The following is a 25,548-nucleotide window of genomic DNA, read 5'->3' on the forward strand; positions in this document are numbered from 1 at the left end:
CATCAAAAATCTCATCAGCTTTTTTTAAGGTTCTAGTGAGCTTCATCTTAAATTCTGACATAGTGTCAACTGTCATTTTAGAGGGAATGTTATGAAAATCTGATAGCACACTTTTTACCTATGGCTTCAGAAGAATCTACTAAGGAGTTATCCTTTGAGGTAATCCAAAGACGTTTGGCATAATCAAAATCTTTTGAAGGCATTTCTATGTGCGTTAGTATGAGATAAACTTCCGTCCACAGAATCAGATTGCTACAAACACAGGCTTATGAGGTCTTTAATGTGTTTGCCTGCTCTGATACCAATTGAAAAAGATGGGGGGTCTAACAACCACACCCAATATTTAGTTCGGCAATCTATATGGACTAACTCCAATATAATTCCAAGAGAATCACCTAGACAGTCAGACTCAATCAAGCAAAAACATCAAAGATTTATATCTCAATTTCTTAATACAATTTGAAATAACTTGAACTGTATAAAAAATCAATGTTCAAGTGTCAATCAATTTCAATCAATAACCAAAAGTTGGATTTACCAATTGATTGAACTACGCACAACCTGTTGTTGATGGTGGTTTTTAGACAAGGGGTAAAATCGTAAAACCTTACGCATAGCATGACGTTACCAGTGACGCTAAACGCATTTATTAGAATATTTAATGCACTTATGTAAAAAATTACCAGGGTATCTTTTTTAAAATGCTAAACTAGGGTTTCGACACACAAAACCTAAGCCGCACAATCGCTGCGCATCATGGAAACTATGCCAAAACCAAAGCCTCACAATCGTTGCGCATCATGGAAACTATGCCAAAACCAAGCCGCACGATCGCTGCGCACCATGACAACTATGCCAAAACCAAAGCCGCACAATCGCTGCGCATCATGTCAACTATGCCAAAACCAAGCCGCACGATCGCTGTGCATCATGGCAACTATGCCAAAACCAAAGCCGCACAATCATTGTGCATCACGACAACTATGCCAAAACAAAGCCGCATGATTGCTGCGCATCATGGAAACTATGCCAAAACCAAAGCCGCACAATTCTTGCGCATCACGACAACTATGCCGAAACAAAGCCGCACACTCGCTGCGCATCACGACAACTATGCCAAAACTGAGCCGCACCATCGCTGTGCATCACGACAACTATGCCGAAACAAATCCGCACACTCGCTGCGCATCACGACAACTATGCCAAAACAAAGCCGCATCATCGCTGCGCATCACGACAACTATGCCTAAACAAGCCGCACAATCGCTGCGCATCATAGCAACCGTGCCAAATTTGAGCCGCGCAATCATTGCGCCGCACGCGCCATTGGAACATGCCAAGCTCCGCTTGCAACCTAGCACGCCAAGACGTGCAAACCTAGGCCAAGCCGCCACACGCGCCATTGGCACATGCCAAGCGCCGCTTGCAACCTAGCATGCCAAGCCGTGCAAACCTAGGGACAAGCTGCCACACGCGCCATTGCACATGCCAAGCGCTGCTTGCAACCTAGCATGCCAAGCCGTGCAAACCTAGGGGAAGGCGCCACACACGCCATTGGCACATGCCAAGTGACGCTTGCAATCTAGCATGCCAAGCCGTGCAAACCTAGGGGCAAGCCTCCACACGCGCCATTGACACATTCCAAGCGCCGCTTGCAACCTAGCATGCCAAACCGTGCAAACCTAGGGCCAATCTGCCACACGCTCCATTGGCACATGCCAAGCGCCGCTTGCGACCTAGCATGCCAAGCCGTGCAAACCTAGGGCCAAGCCGCCACACGCGCCATTGGCACATGCCAAGCGCCGCTTGCAACCTAGCATTCCAAGCCGTGAAAACCTAGGACCAAGCCGCCACACGCGCCATTGTCACATGCCAATCGACGCTTGCGACCTAGCATGCCTAGTCGTGCAAACTTAGGGCCAAGCCACCACACGCGCCATTGGCACATGCCATGCAACCCTTGCACTTTGGCATGCCGCGCCTACATCAAAGGCCACGATTCCTCTCAAGATGCAAATCTCGACCGTCGAAGGTCGCCACTGAGCCGGCACGTCTTTCAAGCTCAACTTATCAAACACCAGCGATATGCTACACGTTTTCCACGAAAACACTCGAGATATCAATACATGTCACAAACTGGGGGATGCTCTTTAGGGTTTTGGTTTGGCGGTTTACAGCGTGCGGCATACACAAATGCCCGTTCAATACAGTGTATTAAGAATAAAACGGTTAGTAAATGCAGGAAGTAATGGTGAAACGCTCTTTCATTATGGAACATCAATTCCATCAAATTCCATCAATACCAGGCGTTTCCACCTCTTCCCTTTAACTCATCCGTTTCTTTTTCTTACAAGGCCAGAGTACGTTTCAGTTAGACTTATATAAATAGGTTTTACCTATTTCCACCAAGACAACAAGTTTTTGGTCAAGGAGAAATACAACCCTCAGAAAGGCAACTTTGCTAGCTTTCCCAAAGCTTTCACCTTCTGATACAAGTCAAGTACTACTCTTCTGGAACTGTTCTGGTCTCAACACTCTCTTCGCTTCCCTCCCTAAACCATCCCTTCTCCTCTTCTTTGTGACCGAAGCAAATCCGGAACGACCATTTGTTGGTTTAGGACGGAGTTGTACAGATTGATCTCTCGAATCTAAAGTACTCCCGTGCAGTACATTTATTTAGGGTTTAGATTTGTTTCTCACTCACCTACCGAAATTACCAAAATCGGCAGAAACGATTTTCACCCATAAACTCCTGTGATATCTCAATTATATAAAGAAATATAATGTGAAAAATAAATAACATAGATACCAGAAATTTTGTTAACGAGGAAACCGCAAATGTAGAAAAACCCCGGGACCTAGTCCAGATTTGAACACCGCACTGTATTAAGCCGCTACATACACTAGCTTACTATAAGTTAACTTCATACTGGAATGTAGTTGAGCCCAAACCAAGTCTCATACTGATTAAGGTACAGTCGTGTTCCTTACGCCTCTGAATCCCAGCAGGACTCTACGCACTTGATTCCCTTAGCTGATCTCACCCACAACTAAGAGTTGCTACGACCCAAAGTTGAAGACTTGATAAACAAATTTGTCTGCCACACACATAAAAGTCTATTCAGATAGATAAATCCGTGTCCCACAGAAATACCTACGAAGTTGTTGTTCCGTCTTTTGATAAATCAAGGTGAACATGAACCAATTGATAATCCGGTCTTATATACCCGAATAACAGCCTAGAAGTATCAATCACCTCACAATAACTTAACTATATGGTAGTAGAGCAAGTTATTATGGAATCACAAAGAACGATATAAAGAAATTTGTGATTACTTTTTATATCTTACCTATCAGAGATAAATCTCGAGACAATCTTAGAGGATATAGTACTCAATATGATAGAACAAGTAAGATCAGAACACGCAACTACAGTGAAAATAGTTAGGTTGGCTTCACAATCCCAATGAAGTCTTCAGTCATTTACCTATAATGATTTTAGGAAAAACATAGGTTAAAGGAAAATCGACTCTAGTACGCAACTAGTATCACACATGAGGTGTGGGGATTAGGTTTTCCAGTTGCTAGAGTTCTCCATTATATAGTCTTCAAATCAGGGTTTGATAGCTTTGAAACAAAGAAATCAATGTTCATTGTCAGATGAAATCCTGATTTAATATTCAAGTTAAGTTTGCTTAGAACCAGAGCAATATCTCTCCACCGTTAGATGGTATTAGCTTGTTACACACGAATAAAATATACCTTCATTTAGATATGGGTAACCATACCTAAATGTGTATATTGAGTTGGCTCAACATTAGTTAACCGAAATTATACATATGAACACTTTTGTATTAACCACATTCATCTAACACTTCAATATCAATGATAATCAAATGAATCTAATTGTGTTACTCATAGAGTTGATCAATTGTTTATATTCTCATAGAAGTATACAAGACACGGTTGAAGTAAAATGCGAAAAGAAATAACACAGACACCAGAATTTTGTTAACGAGGAAACCGCAAATGCAGAAAAACCCCGGGACCTAGTCCAGATTGAACACCATGTTGTATTAAGCCGCTACAGACACTATCCTACTACCAATTAACTTCGGACTGGACTGTAGTTGAACCGTAATCAATCTCATACAGATTCAAGGTACAGTTGCGCTCTTTACGTCTCTGATCTTAGCAGGATACTACAGACTTGATTCCTTTAGATGATCTCACCCACAACTAAGAGTTGCTACAACCCAAAGTCGAAGACCTGATAGACAAATCTGTCTCACACAGAAAAGTCTATAGGATTGAATAAATTTGTCTCCCACATAAATACCCAAGAGTTTTTGTTCCTTCTTTTGATAAATCAAGGTGAACATGAACCAATTGATAAATCAGACATATATTCCCGAAGAACAGCCTAGTATTATCAATCACCTCACAATAAACTTAATCGACTAGCGAAAAAAGTTATTGTGGAATCACAAACGATGAGACAAAGTTTGTTTGTGATTACTTTTCTATCTTTCCTATTAGAGATATAACATCTCGAGCCAATTATTTCAATTGCACTCAACACGATAGAAACAGAAAGATCAGACCACGATACTACAAAGATAATAGTTGGGTCTGGCTTCACAATCCCAATGAAGTCTTCAAGTCGTTAACCTACAGGGTATCGAGAAGAAACCTAAGGTTAAAGGAGAATCGAGGTGTAGGGATTAGTTTTCCCAGTTGCTAGAGTTCTCCTTGATATAGTTTTCAAATCAGGGTTTGGAATCCAAGTTACCTTGGTAACAAAGCATTCAATAATCACCGTTAGATGAAAAACCTGATTCAACCAAGCTAATATCTTTCAACCGTTAGATCGAACTTAGCTTGTTACACACAAATGAAATGTACCCTCATTTAGGTTTATGTAGTCGTACCTAAACGTGTACACCAGGTTGGTTCACAAATAGTTAACCAAGGTTAGCCATATGATTACTCTGATATCAACCTTATTCATCTTAACCATAACTAGTTCAAACGGCTCAAATGAAACTAGTAAAAGAGTTGTTCAATTGTTTAGAAAACACAATTGCAACCAAATTGGTTTGATTCACTTGAATCAATCATGGACATTATAGCCACCGTTTGCAAAGATTTCATTCCTTATGAATTAAATGTTTAAGTCCATGAACTGACCGATTTAACAAAGTAACCAACTTAAGTATGTGTACGGGTATGCGTACTTAAGCAACCGGATTTTGAGTTTGTTAAGTTTCCAAGCTCAGCAGAAATTTTCGGTTCGAAAACTTCCGCCAGTATGCGTACGGGTACGCATACTTAAGGTGACTAGTTTAGGAGTTTGTAATTCCCAAACTCATTAGATATTTTCGGATCGAAAACTTCCGCCAGTATGTGTACAGGTTCGCATACTTAAACTGTCTCCTTCACCAATTTCGTATACACACATATGCATACTATTGGCTTTCGGTTTATGGATTTATACACTAATGTGCAAACACACTATATATGCTTATATATAAAGATGGTTACATCATCAACTCTTTATTTCAATCATTGAAACATTCTTCTATAATGGCAATAGCCGTTTTCACACACTATTAGCATCAAAGCAATTTTCAAGATATTGAAATAATCATTATCGAAACGTTCCAAGCCTACATCAAATGATTGCATCACACAAACCATGTAAGATGTTACTCGGTAATTTTCTCATGATATAAGATGAACTTGGTCGAAGCGAAAGCTTACCAACACATATTTCGATAAATATGTAAGCGAGATATACTCAGCTCGAAATCTCAAATGTATATAGAACATACCTTTTGTCGAAGAAGTTCCACAAGCTCCCCTAAGTAGTTCTTCGTCTTAAAGAGATGAACTTCGAGAGATCTAAGCTCAACCAAACTATTTATGTCCTAGTCCGAGACATCTATAAATAGGCTAGAAATCAAGACTTATAGTTTTGATCACTAACATTGACAAACATGCTTGAGATAGCAATGCATGCGAGTTCGACCGAGCAATTCTCTAACACTACCATATAGTGATGTTATTATGAGGTGATTGATATTCCTAGGTTGTTCTTCGGGAATATAAGACGGATTATCAATTGGTTCTTGTTCACCTTGATTTATCAAAAACAGAACAAAATCTTCGTAGGTATTTATGTGGAAGACAAATTTTTCTATCAGAATAGACTTTTATGTGGGAGACAAATTTGTTTATCAAGTCATCGACTTTGGGTCGTAGCAACTCTTAGTTGTGGGTGAGATCAGCTAAGGGAATCAAGTGCGCAGAGTCCTACTGGGATTCAGAGGCGTAAGGAACGCGACTGTACCTTAATCGGCGTGAGACTTGGTTAGGGCTCAACTACATTCCAGTCCGAAGTTAACTTGTAGTAGGCTAGTGTCTGTAACGGCTTAATACATTATGGTATTCAAATCTGTACTAGGTCCCGGGGTTTTCTTGCATTTTAGGTTTCTTCGTTAACAAAACTTTTGGTGTCTGTCTTATTTATTTTCCGTATTATATTTGTTTATATAATTGAAATATCACAGGTTGTGCATAGTCCAATCAATTGGTAAATCCGACCTTTGGTTGTTGATTGAAATTGATTGACACTTGAACATTGGTTTTTGATACCGTTCAAGTTATTTCTCATATCAATCAGGCTCAAAGCTTTCTATTTGTTCGATTGCAGATTGTATTGATAAATTGAGATATAATTCTTGGATATATTTCCTTCATTGAGTCTGATTTTCTAGTTAAATCTCACGAAATTATATTGGAGTTAGTCCATACAGATTGCCGAGCGAAATATTGGGTGTGATTGTTAGACCCCCGCTTTTTCAATTGGTATTAGAGCAGGCAAACACACTAAGACCTCATAAGTATGTGTTTGTAGCAATCTGACTCTATAGATAGAAATGCTATCTCTATAAACGTACCACCAGTCTTCTATGGCTCGAATTACTTTTGGTGGAAAACTTTTGTGTGTGCCTTTCTTCAAGCACATGATTTTCAATCATGGGTTTATGTTGTTAATGGCTATAATCCTTCGATGATTACAGTAGAAATTATAACTGTTGCAAAGGATATTGGTAGATATGAGCCTAACGAAATTCTCGTAGCAAAGCAAAATTCTGACGGCTTAAATGCTATCGTACATGCCATTACCCTAGATCTTCATCACCATGTGACTACGTACACTCGGTCTAAAGATGCTTGGGATATCTTAGGAACCGTATTTGAAGGGAATACCTATGAAAATGAAGCTAGTCTTCAAAAACTAAATTCTGATTAGGAAAACCTTCGTATGGATGATGAATATTCATTTGATGAGTTTAATCACAAAGTGACTGAAATTGTTAATGCACCTTTTGGATTGGGTAAAACTATTTCTGAAAAGGGCATTGTGATGAATATTCTCAGATTATTACCATCTAGATACCATTTTAAGAAACATGCCATCGTTGAAGGAAATAACCTTGATACACTTTCCAGAAATACTCTTGTTGGGAAGTTAAAGATCTTTTATCATGAACCCAGGTCATCAATCAAACCTCATGATCGTGTTCCTCCTAAAAACAGGACACCGTCGATACTGATGATGAGGATATGCCTCAGTGCTTTAAGTGTAAAGGTTTTGGTCATTTTGCTAATGAGTGTCCAAATCGTAGAAAATACACTGAGAACAAAGGTCTTGTTGCAACTCTTGATGAAATGTCTGATCACTATGATTCATATGAAGATGAAAATTCAAGTGTTGCATTCCTTGGTGAAAATATTGATTTTGATAATTGTAGCAATACGTACATCAATCTTGATATTCTTCCTGGAGAAACTTCTTCAACAACTTTGGAGGATACATGGATTTTTCCCTGTCTACTGAAAATTCTATCTCACATGTTTCAGGTACCACAATTTGCTTAGCAACATGCTCAGATATGGTGTCTGAACCGTCCTCCACATTTACATGTTCTTATTGTACCTTTAAGGGTCATGAACTCTCTAATTGTTTCAAGTACAAACATAAAAGAAGATATGTCAACAAACTTTAAAGGAGAGCAAACCGATTAGCAAACAAGCTCAAATTTGTTCGGAAGTCAAATTCATCTGAGGTATGTAGATTCAACTCATCTCCGAAGAAGTTAATTTCTAAAGAAAAATATAGACCTCTACAGAAAAGAACAAGGTCTAAACAATATATGAAAAAGGGTATTAAAAATTTCGTACAAGAATTGTATGGTGGACAAATTATTGTTCACCCCAACACAACTTAATTGTGTTGAAGGTGCATCTTGTCTCATGTTCCCGAATTTAAAAAGAGACAAGATTTATGTACAATCGGGTTTTAGGAAAAGAAAATTTGTTCTTTATTTTTTTTTTCCGGAATTCTGTTGATCTTTTCATAATTGATATTGAAAAGGTTTACTCTGTTTTGATTATTAAAAGAGGGTTAAATTCTACAATTCTACATTTTTTTAGGGTTATGAGTTGGTCGTACGTGAATCCTACTTACTCTGTATTTAGGTTCCGTAACCCTACATTCCTTTTTTCTTCCCTAAAGCTCTTTCTATCAAGAGATTGCTTGTGGAGTTAGTTTTATGTGTTTCTTCACAATTCCATATCTTGATGGAGACTCCAAGCATCATATCTTCTGATGAAAAATATGTAAGTATGATTGTTAAGTCATCAATCATGAAGGAAAAAGATAAATCGCATTCATTTACAAATTTAAAGAGAAAAAGAAAGAATATGAAGAAACCAAAGGCTAACCCCTCAAATCTTCAGAAGTTTTCTGGTGTTCTTGAAGAGTTGAAAGAAACAAGGATGCAGATTCAACAAATAGAGGCTATTGTTCTAAGAAGTCTTGAAATTCAGAAGGCCCTAGTTCGGCATCAGTCTAGAAGGTTCGTTGGAATTGACTCCTTTCTTCATGAACCTTATGTTCCATTGTCTGTTGACGACAAGGAGTTCAGGGACGATACATAATTTTTCAAGAATCTTAATGTCTAGGAAACTTCTTATGAGAATTTATTCTTGTGTTTTAAGAAGGATAACTAGGGTTTGGAATAACATATATTGTGGTTACACATATCTATTGCCAACGATTTTCATCTTGCAATGTTTTAGATTTATTTATTTAAATTCTAAAGTTATTTGGAAGATGATTTTGCAGTATTAATCTTTATGGTTTTATATATTGCAAAAATATTATGAGATATGTGAGTTTACGTCCGTGAACTATGATTATCTCATATATGTCAAAAGTTAAGTCTATTATGTCTTTATACAAATATTGATAAAAGATAGAATGAACTTTTGAATATTCCGCAGTATTGATCTTTCACTGATCCACTTCTATGTGAATATACTGTACGGCTCTGTAAGTTTTCTTATGTGAGCATTTCCAATTAAATTAATCATTAAGGATCTCTTGTGGTTAATTTATTTGTGTTTTCTGGATACAAATTCATGTTTCATGTGATTTGTTAATGTCCAAAGAAATCCTTCTTTTCTCGTAAACGTAAGGTCGCTCTTGTTGTTCTTTCGGGAATGACATTTTATGGGGGAGAGTTCTTAATTGAACTTGTTCTTAATTACCAAATCTTTGTGGGGAGTGCGGTTGTGAAATATTGTAGGAGTTTTCTTGTATCTTTATAAACTCCTTGACGAATACACTAAGTTTCGACTATGTGAAATCATCGAAACAAAGTTGATATGTTCTCTTTTAGTCATGAAGTGTCTTTATGATAATTTCATTATGATCCCGCTAGTTTTCGTATCTTTGCCAATTTATATTGACAAAAAGGGGGAGAATTGTTTTGTAGTTCACACTACATACATATGGTTTACAGATCATTATGTAAGGGGAAGCGGTTTTCATTGTGAGATGAAGTATTGACTAAGAGGGAGCGACACCATAGTTTTATTGTCAAAGTTGTGATACAATTGAACTTTGATGTTGTAGAATAATACTAAGACATTGTATAACAATATTTGAGAACAACTGTTTTCATATTGTTATAGCTAATCTTAAACAACAATGATGCTGAGTTGAACACGTTCAGAATCACTGGAGGACTTGGAGTGATGAATAATTCAAGGAATGTTGAAGAACTAAGGAAATCAAGCATGTTGCTACAAAGTTTATTTATTTTGTAATCTATATGTATTGATAGTTTTGTCACTAAAATTGTCAAAGGGGGAGATTTTAGAGCACTGCTCGGTCGAACTTGAAAGCGTTGTTATCTCAAGTTTGCTTGTCAAGTTTAGGTGATCAAAACAATAAGTCTTGATTCTATTCTACTTATAGATATGTCTCGGACTAGGGTAAAATGTGTAGTTGGGCTTTAAACTTCACGACGTTCATCGATTGAAGATGAAGATCTATTGAGGAGAGCTTGGGGGAACTTCATAAACAAAAGGTATATGGAGACTAAAACTTATCTATCACTCATAAGTCTATTCTATTCTATCTCTTATTGATACTAAGTCGTATAGCTATATAGACTTTTTACATTATACACAATTGATATTTCGAGCTGAGTTTAATTCGCTTATATCTTTCTCAAAATATGTGTTGGAAGTTTTTTTCTTTAGCTATATTCATCATTATTCTTGACGAGTTTAGTTGGAAACAATTTATTTGTTGGAAACTAAAAAATGAGTCAAAAGATGATCATGTGAAAATTGCCTTGAAACATCTTACATGATTTGTATGAGACGGTCATTTGATGTCGACTCGGAATGTTTCGTATTGATCATTCGATCACTTGAAAATTAATTATAAGCTAATAGTTGTGTGAGACAGCTATTGTCGTCTTCTAAGGATGTTTCCATGATTGAAATGGGAGTTTAGAACAACTAACCATTGTCCAGATATAACACAGTACGCATACCAGTATGCACACTGTTATAATATGATTCAGGTCCGAAAACCAAGTTTGCATACCAGTATGCGAACAGTTTTAACTGTTAAAGTCCGGGAACCAAGTATGAATACCATTATGCGAACGTTTCTACCTGAGTTAGGTCAAGGACAACAATATGCATACCGGTTTGCAAACTGTCGGACAAGACCAAAGTCCGGAACTTAAGTTTAAGTACCCGTTTGCAAACTAAGTTGGTTTATGTTCTAAAATCGGTTAAGTATGATTTCATACTCATGAAAAAATACATATATAAATTAAGGAATGTAATCTTTGCAAACCGTGGATTAATTGAATCAATCCGATTTTGTTTCAATTGTGTCTTGTATACTTCTATGAGGATATAAACAATTGAACAACTCTATGAGTAACACAATTAGATTCATTTGATTATCATTTGATATAGAAGTGTTAGATGAATGTGGTTAAAATAAAAGTGTTCATATGCTAACTTCGGTTAACTATTGTTGAGCCAACTCAATATACACGTTTAGGTACGGTTACCCATATCTAAATGAAAGTGTATTTCATTTGTGTGTAACAAGCTAAGACCATCTAATGGTGGAGAGATATTGCTTTGAATTTAAGAAAACTTAGCTTGAATCTTAAATCAGGATTTCATCTAACGATGAATATTGATTGCTTCATTTCATAGCTATCAAACCCTGATTTGAAGACTATACTAGGGAGAACTCTAGCAACTAGGAAACCTAATACCCACACCTCATGTGTGATACTAGTTGCGTACTAGAGTCGATTCTCCTTTAACCTAAGTTTTTCCTAAAACCATTATAGGTTAACGACTTAAAGACTTCATTGGGATTCTGAAGCCAGACCCAACTATTTTCCTTGTAGTTGTGTGTTCTGATCTTACTTGTTCTATCGTATTGAGTATTATCTTCTCTAAGATTGGCTCGATATTTATCTCTGATAGGTAAGATATAAAAAGTAATTACAAAGCTCTTCCTCTCATTCTTTGTGATTCCAGAATAACTTGTTCTACTACCATATAGTTAAGTTATTGTGAGGTGATTGATATTTCTAGGTTGTTCTTCGGGAATATAAGACCGAACTATCAATTGGTTACTATTAGATTAAATAAGAAATTGAATTTCTTAAAAGAACTGAACTAAACACGAATGAGAAGCACCAAAAACTTAACTAACAATTGTTAGTGAAGGTATATTGGAATGAACTTAAACAACACTATCAGTCCCCTAACTATATCTACTAAGAAACAAGCTGCCAAAAATCAAAAAAAAAAATCAACCAGATGCAGGAAAGTTACAATAGAATTCATCGGAGAATTCATGTGCAATTCACTGCAAACAAACATCAGCTAATTTAAATGGATATGAAGTTCTGAACATATAAAGATAAAATAGTCACAAATCTAACAAAAAGGAATATCGACAACCAAATAGAAACTCACAACAATATCTAAAGGACAAAGTTTGAGCAATTACCCCCATCAGCATGAGAGCCTCTGTGCGAGCCTCTTCTGTTTGAGGAACATGCATATTCATCTCATCACCATCGAAGTCAGCATTGTATGGATTACAAACAGATTCATTGAACCTCAATGTTCTCCAAGGCATTATTTTCGCCTACATGCATTTCCCAATAAATCAATATGAGACAAAGAGAACAAAGAAACACAAATTAAACAAAGTGTAACATTCAAACAAGATGTTGATGCAAATACCCTATGACACATTATAGACATGCGATGCAAGCTAGGCTGACGATTAAATAACACAACATCCCCATCTTCCAGATGCCTTTCTACAATATCACCAAATTTGAGTCCATAAACATGATTTTTCTGTCTCTAACCACGATCCAGATGCCTACAGAAGGATCAGGTAATTCAATTACCACGGAAAAATTTAATGAAAACAGGATAACACACTATGGAAAACAAAATACAACAGTACTTAGATATTCTTATGTGCAATCAACAGTACTTAGATATTCTTAGGTAATTCAACAGTACTTACATATTCTTAGATATTCTCAGTAAAATAGCACATACGTCATTGAACCGTCAGCAGATATAATAGATTTTTCTCCTGGATATTTATAAGCACCATTTACCACATATTTCCTTAACTTCTCTATGTTGTGCTGGGACACTAGTTCTAGGTATGTTAAGGTTTGAGCAACCAAGATAAGTATGCCCACCTAAAACAGACAGAAAATACAAACCATTCATCAGATGTGTTAGCCAATTATGTGCACAAACAAAGATAGTATGCAACAACTAAAGAAAGTCAAAGCTAAACACAGCAAGAAACCTCTGTAATTTTTAGATTGGGATCAGGGGAAATAACAGTCCTGGCAGTATATTCAACATGTTTTCCACACAAGTTCCCACGAAAGCGCCCCTGTTTCCCTTTGAGACGTTGGACGAACCCTCGTAATGGTTTTGAGGACTGCATACTTAGCGGGACACCGCGGACTTCGCTATTAATATATTGTGCAACCCCAACTTGGAGTAATTCCCAAGCATCTTGAACAAGTCGAGGAATAGTGTTATTAAGATTAGAGCATAAAAGACATTCATCAGAACCAAAGAAACAAGAAGCAGTAATTTTTCTAATCAGACTATTGCGATAATATTTTGAAAAATGTAGTGAGAAACTGAAAAGTAAACAGTAAACCATGTTATGCTCTGATCCATACACTTCTTTCCATCTAAGTATTGTCGGAGGGAAGCATTTGTTTGAATAATGGTATTAAGTTTAGAAGTGATATCATCTTTGTTACTGCGGCAAAAACAAATTTATAATCAATTCACTAATTAAGCATATATAATAAATTATCACGAGTAACTCAAACAGCAGCACTAAAGACATGAATGTTCAACCATGTATAACCAACCTTGTTGTTCCTCCACCTACGAAAGCAGGACGGACAGATAGCTATAGGAGGCACCAAAATGTCTGTGATAATAAGTTTCTCAGGCCTGTCACTGAGATATAGTAGTTCACAGTCCTGCAATACGAAGATAAGGAATATTAACAACAGAAAAAAAAAGAAGTGCAAGGAATAGAGAATGAAGCTAAAGAATCGTGTCATATATCTTGCTTGAGAATTTTATCTCGAAAGGGATTCACTACCATTTTATGTACCCAAACCATCATCAATAGGAGCACATACCTGATCCAGTATTCTTTTAACCAGACCAAGAACTCTAACAGGGTTAAGAATTTGAATACATGTCCCAGAATCTTTCGTCCCAGAAAGTGCTGCTTTGCATTCTTTATATGTGTCATCCGTAAATTTTTTGCTTCGGTCATGAATAATACCCTTAGTTAACATTCCATTTTTTTCAAAAATCAATTCAAAAATTTCACTACTGCTCAATAACAACATAATCAAGTTTTTACATAGGAGAAGATCGAATTCAATCCTTTATAACTAAATTCAAAAACCCAAAATCAACAAAATCAATGAAAATTAAAATTTCATACCTTGTGTTGATTTGTTGATGAAATCTCCCAAAAATATCACCAATAGATTCCCCACCGCTTCTAGAACAAACCCTTGAAAGATTTTAGGCTAGAAAACACGAAATCATCTTCAATCAACCCATGGGAAGTGAGGTTCTACGGGAGGAATAAGAGAGAAAGTAAGAAAAGAGAAGAAGGAGTGCGGCATCTGTAACATTTAGGATTCTCCTGGCCACGCACTTTGAAACCGCAGATTGACCGGTCAACAAGGTCAATACGCTATTAGGAACTGCGCATTTGAGTTTTCCAATGACACGCAGTTAGAAAATGCATGCTGTGCAGATTCAAAACGCGTATCTATTAGGAGTCTCGGATCCCCACTATGCCCGGGCGATGTATTTTGGTGACGTGGATCTAAGAAAAAGCTTGAATCTTGGATTACGATTAGACCCGGCCTTAGTCACAGTAAATTTGAGTACTCAAGGAAGAAGAATTATCTCAGCATCCTCACTTCCATCTTAAAATATGTATACTTCATGCTCATGTTTTCAGTCATGGACTCGGTAGGTTTTCCTCTATCAGTAGAACCAATTGCAATTTACACGGACAACGTCCATTTGCTGCAGTTTTCTTTGAATCTCGAGCACTTACCAGCTGAGTTTTACTTGTATGGAGCACTGGGTTGTGGTCTTGATAAAGTCGCTCCGGAATTAGTAATGGGAGGACCACCGCCGATTGTATCACAGAAAGCTAATCTTGATAAACTTGTTTGCCGTATTATCGAGGAGTTTGGATATCAACAAGTTGGCCATATAAGGTGGATTTTTGCAGCTTTCCTCCATTTTTTTTCTCGTCCAATTCATAACTATGGCATTGTTTATATTATTAGGGCTATTAAAACGACAGTTGGTGGATTTCCAAGGCCGTTGGTGGATCTCAGTGCTAGTATTTTTGCTAAGATAATGAATAATGCTTTTGGATATCCTCTGGATCCTCCATTTGATCCATACGCAAACACCCTGAATTTCATGTTGGCTGCATACGTGATTCCGTACTACGGAATTAACACTTACGTTGGTGCGAATCCATCCATCAAGGGATGGAAAACCAAAAGGGTATCATCTCTAGCTATATCATTGTACTTCCTCCGTTTCAGTAAAAGTGATACTTCCATCTTTTATCCAGTTCACTGTCCTTCATATTTGAACGTTAATTTTTATGTAATATAAATTGTGCATATTGGTGTGTGTTGTTGCAGCTGTTAGCAGGTTTATTAGGAGTAGCAGCAGCGCAGGAAGCTGTCATAAGGAAGTATCTGTACGAGAGGGCAGATTATAAAGTGTACCCATATGATCACACTGTCGCCAAATTTACAGAGCGTATCTCAGCGCTGAGCAATGCATTAGGGATGTGCGGCATTAAAGATGAAGGTATCCGTGTGCCTCCATACTTGGGAGCAGAGAATCGAACAACCAGCAACGTGTTGTCAGCTGACTATAATTCCTTATCTTACGCTCGAATACCGCGTGAAGTTTTAAGGATTGTATATGCAACTGGGAGCGAACATGTTCCCGGTGGATTCTTCCCAAAAGGAGAATATGGAAAGATTGCCAGAGAACTACTATACCATTACGAATCATAAAAAATCATAACAGATGTATTCCTCGATGAACTACTTATTATATCGAATAAAATAGAGAGCAATTGAGCTGAGAACGGGAAATATTGCTCGCGTAGGGGCTATATGCAATCCCTTTGCCGTTCTCAGTCACCCATATAATAGTGTATTTCCGTTATGTATTCAGCTACTCCGAGTAATCGAATTGCACTGTTTTCTGTTTAAGCATAAGGGTGAGATTATTATAAGGCCGGCTCCATGATTATTCGTAGTAAATACCGGTATTTCAACTTGGAAAACAATATTTTGTCACGCAGCCGTTAACACTACTGGTGGATAATTTAACAAGGTTAACACAAAAGTGGGTCCCAGTGCTTCTCCATCAAAAGGCTTCTGAATTCCACTGACATGTTAATTGAAGTATTGATTGTGGTCTAACCTATGCCAGCTTGCAGAGAACAAAACAAATCTTCCTAGGTATTTTATGGTTCCATATAATATTCTTTGCCCAACAAGCTTCTTTTTCAATCTGCAACTTCTCCTGCATCAACCACTAGTAACAATCAATTATTCACTGTGAAATTCAGTTTCCGGTCGACGGGCAACTTCGTTTGCCCTCTCATAATGGATGAGAATTCGACCTGACCAAATTTCAAAGCAATCTGTTTTACCTGGTTCACATAACAAACTAACCTCCAAGGAGACCACCATTTAAAGCTTGAACAATTTTCTCAACATCACTAGCAGCAGCTGCTGCTCTTCCCCAACAATGTTGTAATGTTAGTTCCATCTGTTAAGCAGTCTAAAATTCAAATTTTCACACAGGACAGAACTCTCATCACCTCTTATTCGCAAGCCTTGAGGCTCGACTTGCCATCACTGCAATTATTTTTCTCATATTGTCCAAACTAAGCAGGCCTATTCAAAACTCAAGTAGATAGGTCCATATTCACAGACACCACTCGTTCTGAAGAGCAAGACAGTGACCAAAAGAAAATATCATGGAAACTAACCGCAAAGTGAGGAGTCTGGAACAGCTAGCAATGACTAGCTTTCCTGGTTTTTCCAACTGCTGTGGAGGGTAGGTCTACTTTCTGAGAGAGTAAGTGAGTTCAGACAAATGATTCCTGGCAACTGTCAGAGTCTAGAAGTCAAATTGCATACTAGAGAATATGAATACAAAACTGATGCAACAGTCTAGCTTGCAGCTTTACAATTTCTCTGTACACATACTTCTTGCTACAATTCATCTGCTGATTTTCTACAAGGTATACTTATACAGTTGATTCCACTTAAACGGGTCACATAGAACTACAGATGCTCATGTTATATTAAATTAACTGATACAAAAGAAAAGGATCAAATAGATGGACAAGAGATTCTTAAGGCCGAAATCAGAGAATCAAAAAACTAAATAAAATCCCAGAAAACAGCCACTAAAATTCAAAAATCTGATATAGGGGATGTCAGGATATTCAAGTTGCTTCAAAAAAAAGGGATAATCAAGCCGTTGTAAAAAGCCAGGCCTTGAATTGTAATGCAAAAAGCAATCTGCCAAGAAGCTAAGGAAAGCATGTCTTAAGTGAACAGGATGCAGACAGGAATAAGTTTTGTGCTACCTAGACCAAAACATCCAAGGAAGTCTCCTGTTCATGAAAGCATAGAGAATAGCTTTCGAGGCGGAATGAATAATGATTCTCCACCTCTGATGAGTGACTGCCCATTGCATAGCACAAATGGCAGCCATAATTTTAGCAATATAGTTGGTAGCTACCCCAGGACCCCCAGATTCAGTACCTTCAAAATGTTTCAAATGGTTCCTGACAACAAAACCGTACCCTGCGAGACCTGGGTTACATTTAGAGGCTCCGTCACAGCACAATAAGGTAATATGCTTCTCAGGAAGTAAGAAATAACACTCCACAACTATGACAGACTTCAAAGGCCTACAACCAATATTAAGATATGCATGTCATAAACAGAATTCCACATAGAACCTTTTAATTTGACAGCAGAATCATGAGTGAGGTGAAGAATTCTCCTCTTGATCTTTCTAAACTCCAATTTCCTACATCAAAGAAAATTCTGTCCCTAACAAACCAAATCCCCACCATAACGCAGAAACTGATAATAATCCATAATTCTTGAACAACAGGGCTATTATGTCTACTTAAAGTAAATGTAAAGATAAAGGATTTATAGGAAGGAAACATACCCAACTCCGTAAGTGTTGGCCAAACCTGCAGTGCCTAAGAATATGACCCAAGTTATCTTGATCCTCTTTGCACAGACATTCCTAGTGATCTTTCAAATATTACTAGCAGTAGAGTGATAAACACAGGGGCTCCAGATTTTCTTATACCATTTAACTAGTGACATTGTTCATCCATGTATGTAACTAACACTAAGCAAAAATAAGGATAGATGAAAAGTCCAAAAAATGCTCTTTATTTCAAGAATCGGTAAGAAATCAATATAACAGGTCAAATGAATAAAATATAAACAGATCCTGAATAACATTCTAAAAATGAGCCAGTTCAGATGCTTCCTTCTAATGCATATCAAACAATAAACAAAATTAAGTTATCTTACTAAAATATACCTTGCTTCTTTTCTGCGGCTGAAAAGGAATAAAGGCTTTCACTGAATGATCTACAGAGTTTAGTTTTGGTGTCATCAATAGGAACTGACGATGGGATCCCACTGATCTTAATCGGCTTGAAATTCTTACTCTTCAATTCATAAGAATATAAATACACTGAATCTGGAAGTGCATCAGAGTTCTTTTGGTGGATTTCGAAGATTATTTGGTCTGTCCCGCTGATTGGATCACAACAAAGAAATCGATTTCGATCCCAACAAACTGCAGGCAATGTGATTTTTTTTTCGGTCCAATTTTTATCACCAGAATTTATAGCGGTAGCTTTACTATTCTCCTTGTCAATGTGTCCATATATCCACAACTTGATATCACAAACAGTCATTCTACGTAATATAGCGACACTCCATTCACTTCTAACAGACGAACATTAACTTTGTCACCATCATAATCCGAGCGCTGAGGAAGGATGAAAGTAGGGACTTGGAGCGCTCTGAACTTTTCACATCCAACTTCAAATGCCACTATAAATCCATCACCACCAGTATACCTATTTGGGAACCAATAGATAAAACCATTCACATAAACAGAAGGTGCACTTGGTCCAATATAACAAGGCGGTGCCTCATCAATCTTTCTCCATGTAATTTCTCCAACAGTCAAGACCCCCAAATTTCAAATTCATCCAAAATTTTCCACTTGCCTATCACTTTATAATCCTTACTGACCGGATCGAAACCAAATTTATAAACACAAGAACCACTAACTACACCAATTAATTTCTCTTCCATCGACAAAGTTGATTTAATCCAAGGTGTAATTTGATCTCTCGTGCTAATATTGTATATGCAAACAGCATGTTTGTTACGATCAACAAAACAGATCAATCCGTTTACGATTCCAACAATAGTATTGTAACTAAACAAATCAATTTTACTCATAGTATGAATTGTTGATGTTACTGTACCTCGTCATCGTTCCCCCGGCCATAACTGAGCTTCCACGAATTGCGCTTGACGTCCTCTGCAAATTATGTCTCCTCCACCTCCATCAGCTATACTTTGTTGTAATTCGACGATGAAAAGACATTGATGAGTTCTAGATCGAGAAAAGTGTAAATCAATGAAATATGGATCTTGTTTGATTAAGTAACACCAATGTTTACATACAGATTTGAACCGCATGAGTGACTTCACAGGGAGTCTGCTTAGTATCTCACACACAATTATATCTTCATCCATCGGAGATAACAGAATTGTTAGGATCAAGTAATTCTCATTATCAATGGCAATACAGATTTTGGAGGGACTCTGTGAGCTGAGTTTTAAAATTGAAGAACAGACATGAGAAAAGAAGAATTTAGGGTTTCAGTTTTGGTTCAAGAGGGGTTTTGGGACATCTGGTCAGGCCTTTTGTTCCGCAAAGGAATATTTTGTTATTTATGGCAAAGAGCGTAATTTGGGAGCTTTTTCGATGATTATACCAATTTTCATAGGGACCGGTTCTCAGAGCTTGTCCAGTACTTTGGTCAATTCCTATGGCAATCGACCAAAAAAAATATATTATTGAGCCACGTGATGAACAAACACGTTTTTGCATTATGATAAATGAGAGCAAAATTAACAAATCTGGTTAGATTTTGAGGTGCATCGTTCTTAATTTTTTGGTACTTATATTCTATTCTTTTTTTCCCTCTCTCTCCTCTCCTCTCTCCTCTCCCTCTAATGCTCATCTAAGCTTTCTCCGTCCCGGCTAGTTTTAGCCGTTTTTCTTATCTTTTCTCTCAAACTGATATCCCTAACGGTCGAATTGTGCCGGACTGTGCCGTATTTTTCACTGGAATCATCAAGTGTTAATATCTCTCGTCTGTTAAGCAAAAATGGAAGCTATAAATCACTACAATTCATGTGTCTGCAATTGTATCAACCACCACAATTACAAAATTACTTCGAAGAATGATAACTTCACACAAATCACATGAACCACCCACATCACCTAAATCACAAATTCAGCAAACATCTCATCACAAGGAAAACTCACTACATACACAGATGTGAAAGTTGGTACATCCCCTTCCATGAAACTCAATCAACAATTGGGATATAAGAGAATAAAGCATACTTCTTACACAGCTCATCATGTCAATTCCATCAATAGTTATGATACTTCAATTCCTGAGCAACCATTGACTGAAGATCACATGTTTTCCCAAGACTATCGGATGCAGAAGATACAGAGATATATCTTGATTCAAAACAATCTAATTCTCCTAGTAAAGGATACTCCTTCTCTTCCAAGCCTAGAAATATGGATTCACCAATCTTACGTATATTTATTCTTTCTGCTATGGCGTCTTAAGCTAAGGTATGTTCAGGTATGCTCTCCCAATTTACTACACTCCAAAACTCTTAAGCTATATGATCCTCAACCCATTTTCTATAGTAAGTTTGTGATAATTTCTAAATTCCTATCCAATGCTAGAAGTAACAATTCTTGCTTCCTTATATCCAGAACTCGAAATACTAATTGTTGTCAGACTACTAGTCATACCAAGATCTAACTGCATTTTAGTACTTCTAAGTTAAAATTAGATAAAACTGATTGTTCTATAATTGAAAATATTTACCAAAAGCATCATCAATTTATCATCCTAATTCAGCATAATCATAATAGTATGTTTACCAAAATAATCAAAAAAGTAGAATTAAACTGTACTAACCCTCACATCTCTCGGATTAGTAGTACTCTAATTACCATCTCAGTTGGCATCAGCACCTCCAGATGGAGATGGATGTGCAGCTTCACCAATTTGCTCTGCAGCACCTTCAGATGGTCCTGTAGCGCCTCCTACCTGCACTCCTCCTTGGTTTGGATTGGCAGGTACTGGCTCAAGTGCGGGATTCAGAACATCTTGAGGAAGATTGACCTCGACAAGCACTGCATTAACCTTGCCATGGCCTGCATTAGCTATAACTGTTGCATCAGTTGCAATCCTTGCAACCACAGGAGTCAACATCTCCAACTGGGGGAAATGCACAGAATGAGGAGGAATGAGAAGGGTAGCATTCTCTCAGATGGATTCTCTGACAGATGCATGCATAGTAATGGCGTAGAATCCTTGGGGAACCCCGCCACAAACAACAAATTGATCACCTACAACAACCACTCCCTCATTGATCACAAAGCGACCATGTCGAGGATGGGTGGAAAATACTACCCAACCCTCTCTCACACCCGACACTCTGTCACCAAGTGGGTGAGGAGGCGCAATCGGCTTTTCCTGCCCCTCACCACTGGCTCTTCCTGCATCTCCAGCACCCCTAACCTCATCATCACCACAACCTGCACTCCAAATTCCACTTCCAATCTCATTCAAACTATCTCGAAACACACGCCTATCAGGAGCAGCACCGCTATCACCTCCAAAGAGAACCTGAAAGAGTGGTGGATATTTGATTACATCAACAATCCAAGAAATTGGTTATAAATCATGCAACAACGAAAAAGTCACTGCGAAACAAAAATCAGCCGTTCCATTACTCTGCACGTCAAAGAAAGTTACCTGACCAGACAAAGGGTAATTATACCTGGATCTCTTCACTATTGGACCATGGCCCGGAGGGATCTGATCATATCCCTGCTCTATCTTCACTCTCCGATTATGGCGTAGATTAACCCAATGCCAATTGAAGTTCCGGGTATAATTTTTTGCCTCTCTACCATTAGGAAATGCAATCCCATATGGCAAACTAGAGATGGGGACATGAGGATTATACCAATCCAAGGTACACTCCATCAATATCTCTGGAGTCTCCTCTACTATTTCTCCATCATTGTACAACACATGTGGCATTTTTCTAGTTTTGTTAGGGCTCTGGGAAATGTTTTTCTCTATGGCTCTGAGACAAAAGAACTGAATGAGAAACTGAAAGGATTTCTCTGTGTCTCTAAGACAAAGAAACTAAAAAGATTTTTTTTCTTTAAATTTGGGTTGGGAAGAGCAACTGCCTCTTCATCTCAACCGTTGATTTATCAAGTTCTCCTCTTAATCATTATGAGAAGGGACACTAAACGCTATGGTCAGACGTAATTATGCCTTGTCAAATCGTTTGACCATTTGATTAGGCACTGCACCCCTATTATAATCTTATTGGCTCATGCGGAGAAGATTAAAACACTTGGCAATAGCAAGTTTTTTAATCTCTTGGAATCGGATTTGGGTTTACCCCATGATCCTTTGGATATAATACCCAAATCTCAAGTTACTATCCTGGGCTCTGGCTTGGGCTCATGTCAATATCAACTTTATAAAAACACTACAGTCTATCAGTCCTTAGCCAGATTTTTGAATTTCAAATACAGCTGCGCTTGGATTTTCTTGGTCAACAACCATCAAATTCATCACTCTAATCTACAACAGCTGAGTCAAGGTAAAAAGCTTAATCCATCTTTTAGTGGTATCTGCTTTAATTTTTTATAGGAAAACCATCCAAATCCAATTAGCCATCAAGCCCAATCCACATCACACGTTAGCATTCCTGCAAGAGAAAGTGAAAGCTCATCAAAGTGCAACAGGCTACCCTACTGGCTACCTGAACAAAGAATTACTTGTACTACAACTATAACACGAAAACTGTATCATATACCTTAACTACTTGCAAAAATACAAAAAAGTTCGATGGCACCAGAGAGTGGAAAACAACAGCAAACTGCAATACACATCCATGATATTTTTTCAAATTAAAGCCTGTAGTTTTTACCTCCACTATTATAACTGGCATACTCATCTCAATATATCCAGTGGTCATCACCCTATTTTCTTCTTCTTCTTCTTCTTCTTCTATAAAATCAGATATATTCTCAATATGGCCTCTTCATCTAACACCACAACCCCCATCATTGAAAATCTAGTTACAAAGATGAACACATCACTCACAATCCCTGAGGATCTCTTCCCTAAAGTCTTCATAAACCCTGAAAATGTAAGATCGAAACAACCTCTTGACTGGAAATGGTGCTTCATTGGAAAACTCTGTAGTAATATTTGTTTCCAAACATCAAGAGTTACTAACTTCATCAACAAATATTGGGAGCTTCAAAGCAGAGTTGAAATGGAAATCTGGAACAAAAGGAGAAACTACTATGTACTCAGGCTTACTCATGAGGAAGACTACTCAACTCTGAGAAATGTAGGAACAAGAGGAGTCTTTGAAAAATTGATGGTATTGGTTGGAATTCCTTCTAGAGGTCCAGAGTTGATCCATGAAGAACAGTTCTCAAAGGTGATGATATGGCTTCTTAGGATTCCAGCCCACATCATCCCTGATATTCAAAACATTCTCAAACTTGTTGGAGTTTACCAAACTGTAAAAAAAGCTTATGGGAGAGATAGATTTGAAAATAATTTGGAAGTAAAACTAACAACTGATGTTACCAGGACCCTCAAGTTTGGAATTGAAGCATTTGAAACCCCAACAATTTCTCATTGGCTGGAATTTTTTTATGCTCTAAATAGAATAAAGTTCTGTAAAGTCTGTAGAGTGTTGGATCATCCAAGTCCCCCTTGAACCTCACCACCAAACCCATCTCATCTCATTAAATTAATCTTTCCAACTCCTCACCCAACCCCCACACCACAAACACCCCAATAAAAAGTTGTGCATGCTGGGAGGAATATCATCCACAGGTCTTACTCTGATGCTACAGCTGAGTTTGAAATCAAAATGAAAAATGCAAAGAAGTTGGAGTTAGAAAAAGCAATAGCCAACATTGCATCCACCTCTAATGATCCCATAACCTTTGGAACTTCTTCTGCTGTGGAACCAGATTACCCTCATCCTGATGTGATAGCCTGTCAAATAAAAAACAAAAAATCGGAACTCTCCAAGAAAATTGCTAGTAATTACAAGAAAAATCTCCCAAAGTTGAAAGTTGTTGCAAGAGCCAAACATGCTAGTTCTTCAAATAATGACCATTCTCAAGTTGTTGACCCTAATGGTATATTCCCAACCCTCCCTCCTCCAAGCCTTTTCCATTCAATACCCTACCAACTCTTGCCCAAATTAAGGAAATGATGGAAGCTGAAATAAAAAAAAAAAAAGGGAAGCTTGGCATGCCAAAAAGAAAGGTCATGTATTTGAGGAAACCATCCCGCCTATCTCTGTAGCCAATAAAACGGATCCAAAGAGAAAAAAACCTGCTCCTGCTGAAGATACTGTGGACACCACTCCAATTGATTTTGACTGCATCAAAAGATTCAAAGACCATGAAGATATCTATGCTGAACCTCTGGACTCAGGCATCCCCTTAATGACTAATGGTGATTTTGGCAATGCATCCTCAAAATCTGTGGTAACTTTCTATACTCTCTCCAAATTAATCACTCTCATACTATATGCCATATTTTACCATACTAGATTATTGTCTTACTATGATCCTATTATTAGAATACCCACATCTAAATATGCTTCAATATCCTATTTCTGGCAATTATTTACCTCTCTGGCATGGAATTGTCAAGGTTTGGGTAAAAAGAATGCCAAGAAATACCTCAATGATATGTTAAATAAACTCAGCCCTGACTTCTGCTTCCTTTCTGATACAAAACAAAAACAACAAAAACTTAGAAAAACTATGCAAGATATCAATGTACAAAATTACTGGTTTGTCAATCCTGGAGGGGCTAGTGGTACTGTTGGAGGACTAGCTTTGATATGGAAAAGAAATCTTGAAGTTGAGATTCTTGACCGCTCTTTAAACCATATCAATGCTATAATCAAGCCCATCAGTGGCACCTCTTGGTTATTTACTGGTTACTATGGTAGTCATTATGATAGTAAGAGCAAAATTGAATCCTAGAAAGTGTTAGAACAAACTGCTGTCAATTATTCTCTGCCTTGGTTGATCATTGGAGACTTTAATATCATC

The 25,548-nt window shown here is 37.6% G+C and overlaps 2 protein-coding genes across 4 annotated transcripts; one reads left to right on the forward strand and one right to left on the reverse strand.

The window, feature by feature from the left end:
- The first annotated feature begins 14,958 nt into the window (after nt 1-14,958).
- Nucleotides 14,959-16,046, forward strand: LOC113278848 (desiccation-related protein PCC13-62-like). Its single transcript, XM_026527581.1, has 3 exons — nt 14,959-15,221; nt 15,294-15,519; nt 15,663-16,046. The coding sequence occupies exons 1-3, from the start codon at nt 14,959-14,961 to the stop codon at nt 16,044-16,046; spliced, it is 873 nt and encodes a 290-aa protein (XP_026383366.1).
- A 1,125-nt stretch (nt 16,047-17,171) lies between these two features.
- On the reverse strand, nt 17,172-20,067 carry LOC113281159. Of its 3 annotated transcripts, none has more exons than XM_026529819.1 (2): nt 18,625-20,067; nt 17,172-17,870 (listed from the first exon to the last, which is right to left on the reverse strand). In XM_026529819.1, exons 1-2 carry the CDS (start codon nt 19,004-19,006, stop codon nt 17,638-17,640), a joined length of 615 nt encoding a protein of 204 aa, XP_026385604.1. In that variant the 5' UTR covers nt 19,007-20,067; the 3' UTR covers nt 17,172-17,637. The 3 variants fall into 3 exon arrangements, 2 of the variants coding, with proteins under 2 accessions (XP_026385604.1, XP_026385605.1); XM_026529820.1 differs by having other exon boundaries at nt 17,858-17,968; XR_003325954.1 differs by lacking the exon at nt 17,172-17,870 and adding an exon at nt 17,987-18,318.
- Between the last annotated feature and the right edge of the window lie 5,481 nt (nt 20,068-25,548).

The sequence above is a fragment of the Papaver somniferum genome, chromosome 5, assembly GCF_003573695.1.
Source record: "Papaver somniferum cultivar HN1 chromosome 5, ASM357369v1, whole genome shotgun sequence".
In the NCBI taxonomy this organism is placed as follows: Eukaryota; Viridiplantae; Streptophyta; class Magnoliopsida; order Ranunculales; family Papaveraceae; genus Papaver; species Papaver somniferum.